The sequence below is a fragment of the Apteryx mantelli genome, chromosome 1, assembly GCF_036417845.1.
Source record: "Apteryx mantelli isolate bAptMan1 chromosome 1, bAptMan1.hap1, whole genome shotgun sequence".
NCBI classification, from domain to species: domain Eukaryota; kingdom Metazoa; phylum Chordata; class Aves; order Apterygiformes; family Apterygidae; genus Apteryx; species Apteryx mantelli.
The window spans coordinates 220193698-220212773 of record NC_089978.1 but is presented as its reverse complement, the minus strand read 5'-3'; the positions used below and the strand labels follow the sequence as shown (position 1 = coordinate 220212773).

The 19076-nt window shown below is 43.4% G+C and overlaps 1 protein-coding gene across 1 annotated transcript in view; it reads right to left on the bottom strand.

The window, feature by feature from the left end:
* Positions 1-19076, bottom strand: part of EXOC4 (exocyst complex component 4) — a 390836-nt gene that overhangs the window by 279547 nt on the left and 92213 nt on the right. The window contains exons 8-9 of the mRNA XM_013946956.2: positions 10502-10647; positions 6026-6114 (exon numbers count right to left, since the gene is read on the bottom strand). Coding sequence (XP_013802410.1) covers positions 6026-6114; positions 10502-10647 — 235 coding nt within the window. The remainder of the gene's footprint in view (positions 1-6025; positions 6115-10501; positions 10648-19076) is intronic.

The window sequence follows — 19076 nt, the reverse complement described above, 5'->3', positions numbered from 1 at the left end:
TCCCGATCCCCAAAACCCAAACTTTTCCCCAAACCATTCAGCCAAGGTTCAAACTTCCAGCAAGATCCATTGCAATTCAGAAGATGACCACATGGCCAATTAAGAGACATATAGATAATAAAAGTGATGCTACGTGTCATAGCTGGTAAAAAAAAAATCTTATATATAACACACATAACTGAGCTACTAGCCAACTAAAATATATTTGAGTTTATATAGTATATATAAGTTTATATAATGCTCTACTAATCCCCCAAGAGGAAAGTTTAACTATACAAGAGTCCTCGGAATTTAAAATCGCCTCTGACAAACTAAAACTTAAGAAAACTGAAGCAAAGGGAATTTACCCCAAATTTTTAAGAAGTTAAAAAGAAAGACGCATACGCCATCACAAGCATGTTCTGGACAGAAAATGGATAACTAACTTCATAAAGAAATACAGAATTTTATCTATGCTACTTCAGTTCAAAAACATGCCCAGTAGTCAGGGAAAACTACGTTTGGGCATGAATTGGAGTCTTTGCTCTGCTAAATACCTCCTCAGTGAAGTCACTTAGCCTTCTTCTGCCTCCCCTGCACAACCAGCACTTTCCCACCTTACAGTGACAGTGAGAGCGCGAACTTAGGAAATCTGCAAGACGCCCAAATAGTAGCATCAGCGAGGTCACAATTTCTCCAAAATCGAAGGCGCGAGGACAACGCAAGAACATTTTCAGCGCTCTGACGCTGCGCAGAAGTACCCATAAGCAGCGATGTCTCAAGGGGCATCGCGCAGTAGCATCCTCCCTGGTTTCCACCACCACGCGGGGACCGCGAACACCTAGCACGGCTGCAGAGCCGCCTCGTGCAACGCGCGGCTGTGTCAAGTGTGGCCAGACAATCGTTTTCCATATTCATTTTAACGTATGCAGACTTAAATCAATGTGATTTAACAGAAGACCAAAATATGACTCTGGAATTCTGACTTATTCTGCTCCCGCAGTCCCTCCTAGGCCGACCCATTTTGTACCTCCGCTTGCGCAGTTACAAGCAAAATAAAAGCCTCCTTCACAAAGGCAGCGAGAAGTTTAATTAACAGCAAAGCGCGCCGAGCTTCCAGGGCGAAAGCAAGAACAAGCCCAAATTTCAAGAGGTGCTGAGCAGCTGTGGATTGCACGAGCATCCGCGGGAGCAGCAGCTGCTCGGGAGCTCTTAACATTTCATCCTTAAAAACAGCCCAGCTGTACAACGCGAGCAAAGCTGACCTTGATATGAACCACGAGGGCTCTGCGCTCGCATAGATAACGGAGAAGCTGGATGCTCTTTTCCCTGCTGATCAGTACCCTCAAGGCTCTTCAGATTTTCACGGCGTGTAAAAAACATCTTTTAGCCTTGCTGCCGATAAACTGAACCGAGGCCGCGGTTACCGCCGGGACAATAGGGAGCTACATTAATTCCTTACGGCCGCAGGACTCTGAAACAACACCTGATGAAGGAGCTTCTAACCGGCAGCACCTCTGATGAAATAAAAGCGTGCTGGAAATTATCAGCCACCAAGCAGCAGCGCGGTGCGTGTCTGCTGGCGCCCGCCGCGTTCTCCTGCCCCGGGCGCGCCAAATCCTGCACACGCGCTCCTACAGCCTAGGAAGAAAGAGCAGATCAGATCGGGTTAGGTTCCTTCTGAAATAAAGACTGTCACCCACTGAGCTTTACATCTGCGGATACGGCTTCTTCCTGGCTTTTGTTTCCTGTTGTTCGCTTGCATGGATTTATTGTTTTTGATATTTTTTCCTCCTTAATTGCCTGGCATCCTCTCCAGAATCCAGCTCCCGCCACCCTCCCTTTTCCCCAGCCACAGATGCACAAAATTTAAGTAGGTAACTCCCTGGATGACAGGCTACAAGACATTTCTGCAACACAGCTGTGTTTGTGAAGGCAGCTAGATCATATGAAAACTAACCATTTTCAGGTATGTCCAACGCACGTATCGTGCATGTACCACGTTCAGGACAATGAAATCAAAACCTGGGTTGGTGCTTTTAAGCATTACCAGAATACAAATTCAGAAAAGCACAGAAGCACAGAATAGTTGCAAGCAAAAATTAAGAGAAAGACATGGTACTGTCACATCCAATTTAATGAAACCAACTCAAGACACCTGCAGAATATCTTCTGCTTTACTGTGCTGGCCCAGGGACATCCTCCTACCATCTAGTGTCCCTCTTGCAACCCCTGTAAACAGCAAGAAACTACATTTTTCTTTCATCCCCAAGAATTTTTTGGTAATTGAATGCAATAGCGGAATGAAATACAGAGCACACACGGGAATCGTCCCACCAGTCAGTGACAAGCAACCATCTCTACAGTGAGATACAACATTTTAGCCTAGTTCCTTAAGAAAATAAGAGTTATCTGATCTTTGATCCGTCCGACTGGCTGTTTTGTGAAAACAGCCAGCCATGAAGACAAACACATGCTAAACGTGGACCTCCGTGGAAGGGAAAGCTGGAGCTGCTTGGTCAGTGCATGCTTAGCTTGATCTAGCACATGCTGTGGGTTTTGGTGGTTTTTGGGGATGTAGACGGGCGCTGAGGGGCGCTGGAAAGAAGGAAGCCAGGGGGCAAAGCAGTCACAGAGACATGCTGAGAAGCGTGGCTAATGCAGGAGAAGTGTGAAGGGTCAACTAGGCTTCAGTCATTGCACTGTTCATGCCATGAACTAGTTTCAACAATATTACCCTATTATTTAAGACAGGATATCAAGAACGCCATATCCAACGAATGGCAGGAGGGCTCTTAAGAAGCAACATGTAAATTCCCCAGCTAGGATATACTCTGGAAAAAAGAACAAACGAGAACTTCAATGGCAATCATTTTTTGTTTTGTACAGAAGAAACCACCTCTGACACTGTACTTCTGACAACATCCCGGGGCAACGCATCTATGTTAGATCAGAAGGAGATATTTCAGTTATGTACTTCCTTTTTTTTTTTTCTTTTTAATGACAACTGCCAAACAACTTGTGTGTCCAGCTTGAAGGAAAAAAACACAAGGCCTCGGTCTTCCTCCTCCGATTTCAGTGAAGTAAGACTCCAGAATTAATCCTTCCATCTCTAAATCACCTGCAGCAGAGCCCCTTCCCCCATGGAAGGATAATGTGTGCCTTATGCACTGAGCTATTTCAGTCCAAACGAAAGAGGTTAATGACAAAGCATCGCTATGATCTTCAGACATTTAAGGCTATTCAAATTAAATCCTTCTTTCAAAAAGTTGGCACAAACCAAACTTTTAGAAGGGTTTTTTTTGTTGTTTTTTTTTTAAACATGTATGTTTCTTTGAAGATCTTTTCAGGAAAAGATTCCCTAACAAGCCACCCTCCCCCTGCTGCCACTGAAAAATCATCCCTGTGGATAAGGCTGTCAGGAAGCGCAACTGCGCTGTGCTCACAGCCGAGCGAGTGTCACATGCCTGCCTTCCAGTAGACGGATTGAACAATTAAATTGCATTTTTCTTTAAAAGGGGGAAAAAAATCAAAATGCAGATCTTGCTGTGGCCTGGGATTCAACAAGATTAATGAGCTACCTAAAAGGGAGCAGCCGCTTATAATAGAAAGAGACGGTAGTACATTTTTAACATAAAGTTCAAAGGGAAACTTTTCTTGATGGTGAAATGGCAAAGATTTCTTCGCAAAGTCATCTCATCTATTGTCCCCATCGACTCCCTACATTGACTTTTTGTCACCTATTGCATCACGTTCAAGCTCTTCCAATTCATCCATAAAGGGCGATATAATCTTGTCCCTGCGCACACTAATTTCTCCATCTTGTCCTTGACTCCTTTGTCAGTCCTTAGGCTTTGTGTCTTCTAGTCCCTGGCCAGCTCGGCCGCTGGCAGCCCGCACGGCTCGCTTTGGCACCCTCCGCTCCGGAAAGCGCTCACCACCTCCCGCTCGTGACAAACGTTTGCTCAAGATCCGTGTTGGCTCAATAAGGAGCCGCTCTTTCGTGCGATCCGGCTGTGCCCATCAGGAACGAGGTCTGAATCCAGAAAAGGAGGAGAGCTATTTAAAAACATGTCCTCGATTCAGTGCAACAGTATGGGTAACGGCATCACCAAAAAAATAAATCCCCAGATGGCAACCACAAGGTACCTGGGAGAGGACATACACATGGAGAGAGCTAACACCGTTTTCCACCACGCGCCTTCTAAAGCAACAAAGACAACTGGCCACATCCAGGTGTGGAGGCAGCTACAAGCAACAGAAGGCAACGGGACTAATCCCAAACACACCTGCATTTTTTGAGGCAGGTATAACATGCTCCCCCAGTGGCCCCTTCATTAGGCTAAACTTCTAAATGCCCTCAAGAGCTTCTCAGTTCTTGGTTTGGGATCCCATTACCCCACGTGGTTTGTGGAACAGAGCTAATGGCTGTGGAGAAGCGACTAACTCCTGCAGCCCACTGGTATAAGAAAACGACTGTGCCACACAGTACCTTGCACTACACAACATCCTACTGATCTGGGCATCTTCTTTCAATAAATGCTATTACTAAAATATTGTAAAATCAAATCTGAAAAACTTCTAAAAAACATAACCATACAACTCTCCCTCCCCAAAACCATCAAATTCTTCCAACTTCTCCAGCTATTTGGAGCGTAATGCCTCGGCTCACTCTAACAGGCGGGTGCTTCGTTTATCCTGCTGCTCTAAGGTGGTGCACAGAGCCACATGCATGCACTCGATTTTGGTGCTCGCCGGGCACAAGTACCCATGACAGATTTTTGAAGGTGAGAACCTCATTCTCACCGGGTGAAGAACTAAGATAAACACCTTACCAGCGTGCTTTAATGGTGATACCACAGTTCAAAAGACATATCTTCGATTTTATTCCTATAGGCTCTCAGATCATAGTGTGGGAAACTGTCCACTTCAGTGTCTGCCCTTTTATCTTAGATTCTTCCTTCGCAGTCCATCCAGAAGTATCCAAACATTTACCATAGAGTGTATCACTATATCCTTGATCACTGATACCAAGATCATCTTTGTACAGTTCCCTAAGGTAAGCAAGCATCCACAAGAACACTGTATCTCTCTCACTGTTTCTTGCAACACTGCTGTGGGTTTAAGCTTGATGAGGACAACCAAGAAGGGTGGCAAGAGACATAAAGTCATCCAATAATTCACTTGGAAAATTTAAAACATCCTCAGTTAAAAGCTAGCACAGAATTATTATGAGTAAGATTTCAAAGAGAAGTTCTACCCTTGCTCATCCCTATAGTATTTGAAGAATACATATTTTTTTCCTTGTTATGATTGGCCCAAAAGGATTATATAGAAATAACAGGATTATATAGAAAAGAATTATTCCTGCTATACGTTATCATGAAAGTCTTAAGATCCTTCCTTGATCTTGCTCCCAAAACTCACACGTTTGTGATTAGGCCACCCAGGAATAAAATATGAGATGATGCAGCAATCAGAAGACAGAACATTTCTCTGTGTAAATACAGCAAAAAGCACTTCTCACAAGCAATATATACCAGTAAGAGTAGCCCAATTCTTCAAAATCACCATTTTCAAACATTCTAACTCTTCACCTTTAAGTGTTGCACAAAAATGTGGTCACTTAATCCACAGAATAGAAACTTATGCCTTCAAATGAGATGACTGAGCTTAGTTCCCAAAGCAATCCAGCAGAAGTACCACATTCAGCATATATGGCTAGAAATAAATTGCTGGTAAGGAAGCAGACATCAGTTCCAAGTACCCAAAAGCAATGCTTAAGGTGAGCTTGCTTTCATTTAACCCATTGTTTTACAAGTATCTTTTAAGACCTGGACCATTAGCTGGAAGTTCGGAGGGAATAAAAAGAAGCCCAGATGCTTCACAATATAATAGGAATAAATAAACACAGGTAACAACTTGTTGAGATTTAGACAGTCTGTGGCAAATCAGAGAGGTATTTATACCTCGACACAGCGTGGACAACATATGCAGCTCCTGCAAAAGAGAATTATCCAAACTAACACACTATCTATTCCCCCACCTTGAAGTTCTCCGCTTCTGCTGTACAGCTCCCTCCTCTGCTCCCGCAAATAGGCGCTCATGCTAATAGCGTGGGAGGAGGACTCAAACCTGCAATTAAAAAAAACAACAGTTTCCAGTCAGCCATCCGTAGAAGTGTCTTTCTTGTGAGCACCAGTCAGCTCTAAACAAACAGCGCTTCCCTGTATGCTGGAGCCATTTCAGAGCCAAATGGTGAAGGCAGACAAAAGCACATTTTTCCTATAAAACTCCATCGTTGATGCACCCCATCCTGCCACCTCTGACCAGGGCAGCTCTGCTAGCGACTGCCAACAACACACGCCGGCCCACGAGGTCTGGCTACGCTCCTCCGCGCCATGGGCTGGAGGCACACAGTCGCTTTAGCAGAAATGGCCCAAGTCCAGTAAAATCCAAACCAAAGCCATAAACTAACGCTATCTAAACTGTTAGCTGGCATATAAATGCAGCCACTGATTAAGAATTAATATCTCCTGGAGACTAAGGAGCAATAAAATACTGATTATTTATTCTGTGGCTCCAATCCTCCACAAGCAATAATCTGAGAAGAGACAAATATTTCCCATCTATGTAACCTAGTAAATATGATTTTGACCATCGCTAGTAAAAGGCTTTGTGCTGACCTAAAACCGCAGGGTCTCCAGCTGCTCCAGGCTGGCCATGGCCGGAGCTGGTTGTCGCTGTGGTCACCAGGGTCTGGTGGACAAGGGCATCCTGCCCGCCTGGCCTGAGCTCAGCACCAGGAGCACCCGCAGGGCCAAGGGCTGCCCCCGCGCAGTCCCTGCCTGGCAAACAACAGCCCTTGCGTGACCCGCGCTGGGCGCTGGGCAACTCTCCCGCTGGAGCTGGGGCTGGGCAGAAGGGAGCCGGCGGTGGGGAGAGGAGGGGTAAAACCAGCCCCAGGTGGACCCACGACTGCGGAGGAGGAAACCCCACTGTGGACATCACGGTCCTCCAGGTGAAGACCTCAGGATGGTGATGATTTGCCATAGTCCCTTTCCCCCCACCCTGCTGCTGAGGACTGAATCGTTTCAGCCTTAGCACCCGCTCAGAGGGACACTGAGCAGCACACCAGAGAAAAGGGTAGAGACATTAGCAAGCTTTCTTGTTTTTTAAGGGTATTATTATTAATGAGGCTTTTCTGTATTAATTTGGACTGTGAGTGTTAGCATTATTGCAACTAGACTAATAACAATCTATCAAAACACAACACACAGCTAACACTTTAATTAAGCTAACAATAAATTCTTGGCTCCGTATTTATGAGGTGCTCCCTTTTGCCCATAGCAAGATTTTAAATGTAACATTATCACCATGGCCCAGAGATCTTCTCTAGGCATCAAAAACAGAAGCTTCAGGTCAAGGCAAACTACAGCAATAAACCTCAGTCTCCTCCCACTGCCACCAACTTTATTTTGGTGCAGTGATTCAAATTATTCCTCAGATTCACTGTACAGGCATTTGTTGCTGGATCTCATCCCATTCTTCTCTTTCCCCCAACCATCCACTTCACTCCTCTATCTTCCCCTCCTCCGCCATTTCCTTGATCTGCTCTCGTAACAAGTTCCCATTTCCACTTAACTCCTCTACTCATGTAATCCCTTCCTTTCCCCGTGCTGCTCCTCCAACAAGAAAACCTTCAAATTATTTTTTTAACATGGAATTACACATAATTAAGGCCAAGACTGAGACTAATGTGCTGGGTGTTCAACATCTGCTCGTACAATCCACTCCTTTTCCCACCTGTGCCTGATTTCTGCCTCGCAAATTTGATCTGTAGGGAGATGGCAATCTAAACATACACTTGGCTACCTTTTGGAAGAGAGAAAAGCCAGGTTTATTAGAGAAACTACCTGAATTCACAAGAAAACCCTCATCTGAGACTCCTTTTGTCCCCTCCTTTCCCCCCTCCTTTTTTTTTTAAAGCCAGCATGAAACAACTAAGCACATCGTGACTTTTTTTTTTTTTGAGAATTATACCCATTTTAAACATAGGGAAACAATGATTCAAAGTCTCTTCCAGATGCTCGCTACTGATCTCTGGACAGCAGGACGCAATTCAGGAGTCCTGATTCTTCCCACTATTGCTAGATCAGATGCCTCCACGGAAGCACACAACTAGCACCAGTACTTTGTATTTATAAAACTTGCTTACAACAAGTTATCACAGGACAACCACCTTTAATCAATCTGTGAGTAAAACACAAGGTGGAGCCCTGCCCTAAGAGACCTCTGAAGCGAGGTGTCTAAACGCAGATATTCTGATGACAAGTGGATGGTGCCTCCGATTCGGACGTAGCTAATGGAAAGGCAAGAAAAAGAGCCTTGCAGCCGGGCGAGAAAAGCACTGAAGATGGGAGAGGAGACAAGAATAACACTCTATCAAACATGTACATCCCTCAGTGGACTGAGAAATTCCATTTCAACAGAGATTTCCATAGATACCGTGACAGCTGACAGAAGACAGATAACCGAATAAGAGATCCCAATAAGTGCTGCTGTCACGGAGGTGCTGGCAATGACTCAGTGACGAGACCAGGAGTGGCAAGAGACATGTTTTTTCCTATGGGGTTAGGCACCTTCACTTTAAACAATTATACCCACCTTCACTCTCCGCTGACAAACTAATATAAAGGCTTAAACTGCTGTAGGTGAAACAGAACATCCTTATGCCTCAATCGTATATGGCCCAAATACACCAAAACCAGACACAATAACAAAAGGCGAGCAGCTCTGTTTTGCTCCAATATACATCTGCAAGTCGGAGCAAATTCAAAGAGTGTAATTCTCAACCCATACAGTGATGGGAGTGTTAAAAAAGGGCTGGGGGGAATAACCATGGGTTGGCTGGGGGTCAGGAGACACCTCGGGAATCCTCTATATAACATTTAACCTTCTAATAACAGAAGATTATATAGACAGCTAATCCTGTGAGAGCGAGAAAGGGAAGTGCAATCTGTAATTGGGGCCTGGAGGTACTATGAAAATACAGCCACTATATACCCACGTCAATGGGGCAAAGAATCGGGAAGCCACTGGCAAGTTTTGGATAATTAAGAAATGGGTTTTAGCTGGAGAAATCCACAAGTGATCGGTAAAGAGGTTGCAGACCGCAAAGCTGCCCTTCCACTTGCCCAAAATAGCCAGTTACTCCCAGCCCTTCCCATTACTGAGGCTCCTGTATTTTCTTCCTACCATATAATGATCTGTCCCAAATCACACATGAGGGGTTGCATATTAGAAAGGCCACCCAGACTTCAAAGATCCCCATCTCCAGCAAAATAAACGGTGAAACACAGACTCTCACTTCCATAGCCTTCCAGTCACCCCCTCCAGCAAACATTCACTATTTTTTTTTTAAACTTAGACTCTCTCCACAACTGAGAGCAAAGCCTCCTACGGCTACGCACAGCACAAATGTGTAGTGAAAGAGAGTCCAGGTTTGCAGCAGCTTGGAGTGGTGTGGTGCTGAGGACCCATCAGAGACGCTGGTCCAGCTGCAGCCGAGCACAGTTGAAAGGTTACTGTCCCAAGCTCCTTGGCACTTCCTACCTTCCCACTGCTGCTCCACTTGCCGTTCTTCCCTCAAATCTCCTCTTATAACTGCAAATGTGCTTGTTCCCTGACCAATCTGACTGAAAAAAAATCATTAAAAAGATTGTTTTGGCCAGACTGAATTAAGGAGCAGTCACACATGCAGTTCTGCTGGCAGATCTGAGGAAGCTGTGATCTTTCAGCTTGGGGGACCGGCTGCCAAAATAGCACATGTAGGTATTCCCCAAAACCCTTAAGAGGCCAAAGAGAATCACCAGCACAGGGAATCAATGGAAGAGATGAAAATTAGCACAGCTTCCCTGAATCTAAGTGTAGTGCCCAGATAACAAGGCCATCTCTCCTCTCCTAACAGCGCTGCTCACCAATGATGCCTCCTCACTTCTCATTCTTGCACGTCGGATTAGCTCCCCCAAATCTCTCCCTTGCCCACCTAGCCTCTCATCCTGTCCCTTACAGTCTCCTCCCAACCACTTAATTCCTTCCACTTTGAACTCCGTTAGCGGTCCAAATTAAAGGCACTAGTGACAGGATTAACAACTTAGTCTATCCGGCGATTATACAGTTATCTTAATTCTCTTTGTCCAGTCCTCTTTATCATTCTCTTTAACAGGTCTTGATTTTAACTTGGACAAAGATAGGCATAATGTATCACAGCACGCATTACAAGAGCTAGTATAAGGGGATCCCAGCCCCGCGAGGAGCCACCGAGAGCACTACACGCTAAAGAACAAGGATGAATCCTTAACAGGGATCTTACCGAGGCTTCAGCTTTGGGCATTACATCTCCGTCTGAAAGCTTACACCGTGCCCACACTGTGAAACTGCTATCAGCAGCCAGCATTGTGCAATACTCCAGGTTCCAGAGACAGCTTAACTATGGTTTTAACACCATCCCAGCACTTACTTGAACAAAGGGTTTTTAGGCCTTTGAGGTTTCTTCTTTGCAAAGAAGGCTGCAAATTCTCTCCCGGAGCTGGCGTAGCTGAGCTGGGTTGACGGCTCCGAGGCGGTGCGCGTGTTCTTCATATCCAGATATTCTGTCAGCAGCATCTGCAAACAGAAGGAAGAGGAAGACAACATTTGAAACAAAACAGCGTTGTAACGTAATGCAAACATCAAGGATCTTTAAGTACTCTATAGGGCCGAAGACTGGAAAACTAATAAAAATCCCCAAGGTTTGTAATTAACATGGAAACCCAAGCTTCATTTTCAGAAATGAGATCCTCGTGGCCTATGTGTCACGAACGTGGTAAAAATACTTCTCACATTACTTGACCAATTCAGTCTGCCCCAAAACACTGCTGGCACTGACCGCATCTTGCAAGGAGTCCTCACTCCTCCCAAAGCTGGTTCCATCCTACCCTCAACAGCAACAGTAAGACAGTGGGTAGCTGGCTGGCCTTTACAGACTATAGATTACATACTACAGGTCTTAGAAATTCAAAGGTTACCAATATTTCCAAGCTGAGTTGGTATAACGGATGCTTTTTAAACAACTTTGCAGTGCAGAAACAGATTTCAAGTCATTCACTTAATTTCATTGTTTCTCAAGATGTACAGAAAACCCTTAAAAAACAACTTTTGTTAACGCATTTAGAAATTCACCAGTTTTTCTGAGAAAAACCCCACCTGTTTGGAGGCTATTAGTATTGTGTTCAACTCTAATAATGAGCTAGCCAAATCCAGTCAAAGAGCGCTGTCTGTAATGAGAAGAATACATCAGTACGGTGCTGTCCATGTTTAAACCAATTACGTAGGAATAAATATCTCAGCAAATGGTATCATGCCCCTAATTAGAAACAATTCACGATGGCTTGGAAAAAATACAAACACAAAACAACTTGATTTCAACTCCTAAAAAGACCTCAATTAAAACTTTACCTGCACACAAGCTTTTTAAATGCACGCTTATTGTTAAGAGTAAAAACAATCGCCGCACTAATTTTTAAAAGTAATGTACCAACTGTGTTTGTATTCTTGCATTCGCATTTCATCTTGCCTACTTGAATTAACAACCCTAAAATCGTCACAAAAATGTAATTAAACCCTCCAACTTAACCAAGTTAAAAAAAGAAACACTTAGCAACTTGTTCTCCTATCATAGATTAAACCTATTTATAATGGATCTCATGATTCTGAAGCCACTTCATATCCAGCACTATGAAATACGAAGCATGTAATACGTAACTCCACAATTGCAATAATGCCACAATTACATTACCACAAGCCAACAGAGATTTGAGCTAGCACCATGATGAACTGCCCCTGTTAGTTAAAAAGTGAAATAGAGAGATAAAAGTAAAATAGAGAAGTAAAAGATCAGCTTGTGTAGATATTCATAACAGACACATCAGAAAAAGAGAGGAGAAAATTGCTAACTAGGGAGGCAGAGCAGGATGCTTGGACACGAGACTCAGAAAAAGTCAAGAGGTGCAGTGAAAATTGTTGAGTTTGATAACTGTTCTCATAGTTCAAGTTATAAAATTTAAGCATAGTGGAAACTGCACCAGACCAGATCAATGCTCTTTCTGCTCCGCTATCCCGTATTCAACACTTACACCGCTTCTTCAGAACAAGGTCATTAACTATACGAGCAGGGGTGACATGTGACAGCACACCATCAAGCGGGAGAGAAGTTAAGGAGAGGTCTTCAATGCATAGTACATTTGCCTTATAACTGCAGCAGGGAGATTCAAACCCTTATAATTTTAAAGCGATGCTATTAACGTGTGGGACAGTCTTAAAATCTTGCCAGCTACTTGCCTGAAAAAATACCTTGAAGTTTTAGTGTCTCATTAGCTTCTGTAACGCACAGCCTTCCACCCAACGTCACTGACTCCAACTTATTCTGTGCGCCAAGACGGCCCAAGATACCCAGTTGCTTTGCTCTCAGTCCTTCTATGTGATTTTAATAAGCATCATATTTCAGTGGCAGAAGTTGTGGCCTGGTCATGTACTTATTAAAAGCTGCAGCAAGCTAGAACTTTAAAACCCACTTAAAAGAAAAGAAAAAACAGGCATTTTTCTGCCTATCAAAGCAAATAGGAGCTTTCCCTAACAATAATGTAAAAGATTTCATGATTTGGTCCCATAACACTTTAGTGGCAGTTGCTCAGCCATCAATCAAAAACCTTGTTAGACATTAATCACATGCATGTACAGCAAGATTTATGAGTGACTGCAAAGTTTGCAACATCCCATTCATCTATAACAAGGACTTCTGACTTTCTGTTCAGTGGTTGAATTCTGCCATCCATGTAGTATATTTACATCAATGTCAAGCAAAGCAAGCTGTACATAAAGCACGAGAACAAAGCACTCTTTACCCAACTGCTCTTTGGGAAGGAAAATGAAGATAAAATGTTTTATTAAAAAGGCAATATTTATGGATTTGGAGGCCTAATTCAATTCTCAAATTTCAAAAGGTCACATCAGTATGTGCAGTCTGTTTACCACGTTGATCTGGTAACAGCTTGCAGGACACCATCTCTCCGAACCACAGTGGGGCAGGAGCAAACTGGGCAGGAGCAAATTGGGGCAGGAGACGTGTTTACACGTCTGACTGCTGCTTGCACTTGCTGCGACTCTCCATATCTTGGTTTTCATTTTTTGGCCGAGTCCCACGAGAAGTTGTGCAAGTCACTTTGTCTTATCAAGCTCAAGTTTGACCTATGAATGAAACCGGGACAGTAAAACAGGCCTGGCCACAGGGTGACAGCTCCATTCATTCATTACTTCTGTCTCTTCTGAGGTTTTTAGATAGGAGGCCTGAGCTCTGAATAGGCTCCATTCCATCAATTAAAAGATATTTCACATCCTCACAAATTCTCAATTAAGATGGATGCTGTGGGCTGAATTGCTTGTTCCACTAGAAAAACGAGACAGTTTTAAAACTGAAGATCTCTTCCTAAAATACTACCATTCTGTCATTAATTCTCCTTTGAGACGATTCCATCTCAAGCACCTCTGCTGACTTAAGCAGCAATAGGACCTTGAGAAAAAGATATTTTAGCTAAGCAGATCCCAAGACATTTATGTCAAAAACAACCATCTGAATTTTGATAAAATTTGGAAGACAATTCACAAAACTCTGCTGGTTTAACGTATTTCTCATATGCAACAACCATGAAGTGACAACTGAATACTTCAACATTGCTGCATTCCAACACGAACTTGGGAAGCTACTGAACAGTAGCTACCAACGTCTCCAGATCTATATAAAATATACTGATGTATTTTTTTTAAAGCTGTCCAAAAAGCTCTCTACACCATAATGTTGATTTTCAGTTTGTCTTCAGATCTTTGGGGGTTCCAAAAGATTAAATGAAAACTAACACGGTACCCAGAACTGTACAAGGGTAAATGGGATGACCTAGGTAATTACTGGCCTCTCAACCTAGCATCGATCTGAGACAAAATAACAGAACAGATGATAGAGGACTCTATTTAAAAAAAGAATTAAAGAAGAATAACACAATTCATGTCCATCAACATGGATTTACCGAAAACAGATCCTGGCTAACCGATATTTTTGAGATGACAAATTTAGTTTTAAATAAACAGAGGAAGATACAGTTATATTTCCACAAAGGATCTGAGAAAAAAAAATGAAACAATAGAAGTCAACACAGCATCCACTATAAGAAATGTCAGCAGGCTACTGAAAAGACCTTTAACATCCAACTAGAAATGAGGAAATCACCAGTATTGGATTATGCAAAGTCCCAGAAATCTAGATTCATTTTTCCTTTGTCCTCTATATTCCAAGTGAAAGCCTATTCCAGAACTTTTCTTTCTCTTTTATTGGTTAGAGATCTTCTAATTTTCAGCTTAACTTTGGTCCATCTTGGTTTTTAAAACAATAGTTATTAAAGAAGCTTAATCAGGGAAAGAAAGCACGTACACGAGTGGCTGCAGCAACCCTTTCTGCACTGAATGGACCAGACTTGTTCTTGTCCCTATTTTGGGGGAGAACAGTAAATAAAAAAGGGAACAGACCATTAACATAACATTTCAGCATCACCAGAGGCAGATTTCTACACCTAGGGGGAAAGAATGAAGGCCAAACCTATGGGACTACTGGATAAGCAGCAACTCAGAAGATTTGGGAACACTGAAGACAAACAACAGCAGAGTGTTTCCCACTGTGGCGATGGAAATAAATTAACTAATGAAAAATGGCTAAATTTGATAGGAGTGAAGTTTACGGCATGCCTCTGCCTTTGCCCTCACACCTGGAACAGTGGACGAAACTTGGCATTCATAAACAGAGAAAGAGGAGGCAAGAAGAAGCACGAGAGTTATTAAAAGGCTGGAGGGCATGACTTACAGCAAAACACCAAGAAGTCATGAGCTCGGTCTTATTAGCTTAGCAAAGAGCAGGCTATGAGGTTACTAGAGCAGTGCGCAAGCACATAACACAGCTCAAAACTGATGAAAAAAATCTTCACTAATGAATTTATAAAAAAAATCCAAAGCCTGAGGAAAGTTGAAGCTGGAGAGGCTTTGACTAACAGTTAGGCATACATTTGGAGAGTGTAATTACCCACTTAAATCAAAGGTTACAGTGCATTCTCCATCACTGACTCCCCTCCACCCCAGTCAAGACTGGATGCCTTTCGAAAGGATGTGCCCTCATTCAAATAGAAATTAGTTCAAGAAACTACTATGGCTTGTTTTATGGAAGAGGTCAGACAAGAAGATCACAATAGTTCCTTTTGGCCTTATCATCAGTGACTCTTAATATGCCCTCGCAACACTGCTAGCTCTCAGGATCCTGGATGAAGGAAACACAGATGTTCACAGCATTATTACTCCACATCTCCTTTAATTACCGCTTCCATTGAAACATGAACGAAAACCAGCTGCCGCTGATGCTTGTGTTTGGTAGACAGATTTGCACTGGAGGAAAGTTCTTCTCCTGTGTTTCCGGAACACATATTTCTGGGGCGTCTTTGACCAGGCCTGGGTGCAACCCCTGGGCAGCTAGATGCACAGTAGCCTCAAAATGCATGAAACTTCAAATGAAGGTGACCTCACTCACGTTTTTAAGAGTCAAAAAACAAAAACAAACCCAAACCAAAAAAACCCACCCAGAAATAACACTCTCAGCATCTGAGAATGTCGCCAGTACTTTGCTATGTGGTACTGGCAATAGAAAATATGCTTTATTTTCAGCTTACTGCTCTAACACACCGGGCAGCTGCATAAATGCTGGCATTTCAGCTGTACTGACATACTGTTGACTCATTCGGAGCTGCATCAACCTTGGAGATTTCCTCAGTCACATCTTCGTTAGACGTAGCAGGAGGAACGAGAAGCTGAGATTACAGAGCAGAAGACAGATTTGCTAATGAGCTTTTCAATGAGAAAAGTTGGTAGAAACAGGACATCCCACAGCAGTCACATTTTACTACGGTTTCCCCAGCTCAACAGGGATGTGAGGAAGTGCTTGGTGACAGCAAATCACAGCGCATGCATTGGGAAAGACACAACAGCCCTGAGAAATGATGACATCCAACCACAGACGACTTTGGGGGCAACAAAGGCAACTGTAAATGAATCCTGAAAAAACCTGGGAGTTCAAGTAGGATGCACTACTGCGACATGCACTTACGTCTTTGTAAACATATAAAAAGAGACATCGTTCTTCAAGCTCTGGAGGCTGGAGGTAACTACTAGCAAAGTGCCAAAATAAGGCAAAGAAAGCAGTGGAATTCAGTGGGAGACTAGTCTATAGCTAACTACCCAGTAATCTGCAGTATCAAGTTTCTTGATAATTAAAAGGCTGCAGTAATTGCGGAATTCAACAAAAAGAATAACAGTTCGATCGCATTTTAAGACCACCGAGCTTTCTGCACAAACTGTGCTAGGTAGAGAACTCAAGAGAACAGGGGCTGAGTACACGTATGGCACACATGACAAAGGACAAAGCAACATAAGTCTGAAAGAATAAAAAACAAATTTTTTTAGGTGCCATGAATATTGTTTAACGCCGTACAACCTGCTTTATCTAATCCTCACTGCCCGTGAAATTAATTTAACTGGAACACAATAATAAAAACCCTTCAAGAATTAATTCTCTCAAGGCATTGCCCAATTCTATTATTGCACAAGAAGCAAGCTTTTTGTTTTTCATTTTTGGGAAAAAGTAAAAAGAAAAAAAACCCACAGAACTATTTAGATAATGCTATCACTGCCAATGCTACCACATTCATTATCAATGCTAATTGTCAATTAGCGCAACTATTAGCGTAGATCTGTGAACGTGCTTCCACCTCCGGGGAGGAAGGGAGGGCTGGAACAAACCCCCAAACTGCTTTAGAAAACACAACTTCCTAAAAGCTGTTTTAATTGACAATGAACGGTAGACCTGCTCAGATTGCTTCGGAGAGCTTAAAATCAGAATCTTTTCATTTCACAGGTTACTTTTATCATAGCGTGGACTTTATAGCAAGGCAGGGAACACCACAGGCTCTGATTACACTCGGTGGATGGACGAGCTGAAGTCACTCGAGATATATATACTTATATAACGGGCTCCACGGTTGCTAGCACAGCAAAAGGAGAAGAGTTACGTGCTGTCATGGCCAGCCACGTCAGGCTGCAGGTTCTTTGAACGGACAAACGCTGGCCAGCGCTCATTTTATTTTCCCAGGCTTTATGCAAGCTGCTCCAACAGCTTACACGTCCTACCAAGAGAGGGAGTTTGGTCCAGGGTTTCACCTTAACTTATACTTGCGACTCAGAAAATAACCAGCTAGAGGAGAAAGCTGCTGAAAAAACACAACAGGTAACCGTATCTCCCGCAAGACGTGAGCAGGCCCATGATGCTGAAACAGAGTCGCCTCCAAGTCTTCAAGGGTGCCTTGCAACTGCTTTTTAGCTTTAGTGGCTTTAATATTCATATAACCAACCATACGGTATCAGCTCGTTCAAAGGTATGTGATGAAGGTCGTCCTCAGTTTATTAATGCAGAAAGTTTTAAGATGCCTTCGCTGAAATTTAGTTATCTTTGCTTCAAAAAAGAGAAAGGGAGCTAGTCTGGTCTTTTTTTTCCAGCTTTCCTAGTGGTTCTGCTGCTTTATTTATTTTAACAGAAGAGGGACAAATATTGATGGCAAATTTATTTAAGCTGTGAATAGTCAGCTTGAGTAACTGGGTCATAAAACAAATGGACGGCATTTAATTTTCTCCAGACACGTTCCTGTTCTGCAAATAGAGATTATGCTAAAAGAAATGACCCAAGCAACAAGGCTGCTTTCTGGTTTTAGTGTCGGGCCCCTAACACCAAAACAGAATGACGGGGGGGGGGGCATGTCTGCATAGCAAAGCTGAGGTTTCATCTGCAAGACTACTACTGGAATCAGTGAGAGCTACGCATTTAAATAGTTTATGGGGTTTTGGCTTAATATTGCACAATGCTTGGCTCAAAAAAAAAAAAAATCATTTTGACAAGTAAACACAATTGGCCTCTGAGCAGTAACTTATATTGCCTGGGACTGCTTAAAGACTACATCTATCTATGTATCCATATAGATAAATATAGATATATCTATGGATGTATAGATATAGCTAGATACACAGCTAGATACATATACAAACAAGCAAAAAAGCACCATCTTTAGCGCACGGTCCTTCCAATATGATTAATGATAAGCTGGATAATACATATGGTCCAGCACTACGTAGCGCATGGATAACTAGCCAACTGTACTCTAAAATGGTCCAGAAAGCAATAAACTTCATCAGCAAGGCGTAACTACCAGCTGCTTCCCAGACCGTACGAAACGAAGCGTTTCACCGCGAGTTTGAAGCGCGGCCTTTCCGCCCGAGCGGGCTCGCTTCGGTTCGGGGGGCACCTTAAAGGTCAGGGAGGAGCGCAACCGTCCGACGGGTAATCGAGTGCACGTTCCTGCTCCGCAATTATAATTCGGGTAAACTTTACCGGCTCTGCACGGTTCGGAGGCGGGGAAGAGGCGGTTCAGAAAGCCAAAGGCGTTCAAAACGCTGGGGGAGAAACGCCCGGCCGCGTCCAGCGCCCGCCACACGACCACCTCGCAGACCCTGCCCTGTCCCAAGGCAGGAACGTGCGATTTCAACGCGGCCGCCCAACAGTGCCAAGCTCAACCCGGCTCGTCGGGAGAGAGGAAAAGGGAGCGTGCTGTTTAAATACCAGCCGTGTTAACTCCCGGGTAAAACAGGGCACTTCGTGTATTCCGGGCCGTCAACTAATTGCTTAAAACATCCCGCTACAGCGTGGCGGGTAAGAGTAGCGTGCCCTCCGTCTTCATTAAATGCCAGCTCTTAATAACAGACTCCAAAAGGGCTTTAATTGCATTTACTCGCAGCTCCTGAACTTTAAAAGTTGTTAATCAGATTTCTATGTAAATGGAACGACGATTAAAGGTTAAGTACAGGTTTCTGAAATTTCAGCAGTTGAAGACGGATTGCCCTTAACAGGAAAGAGAAACTACCAG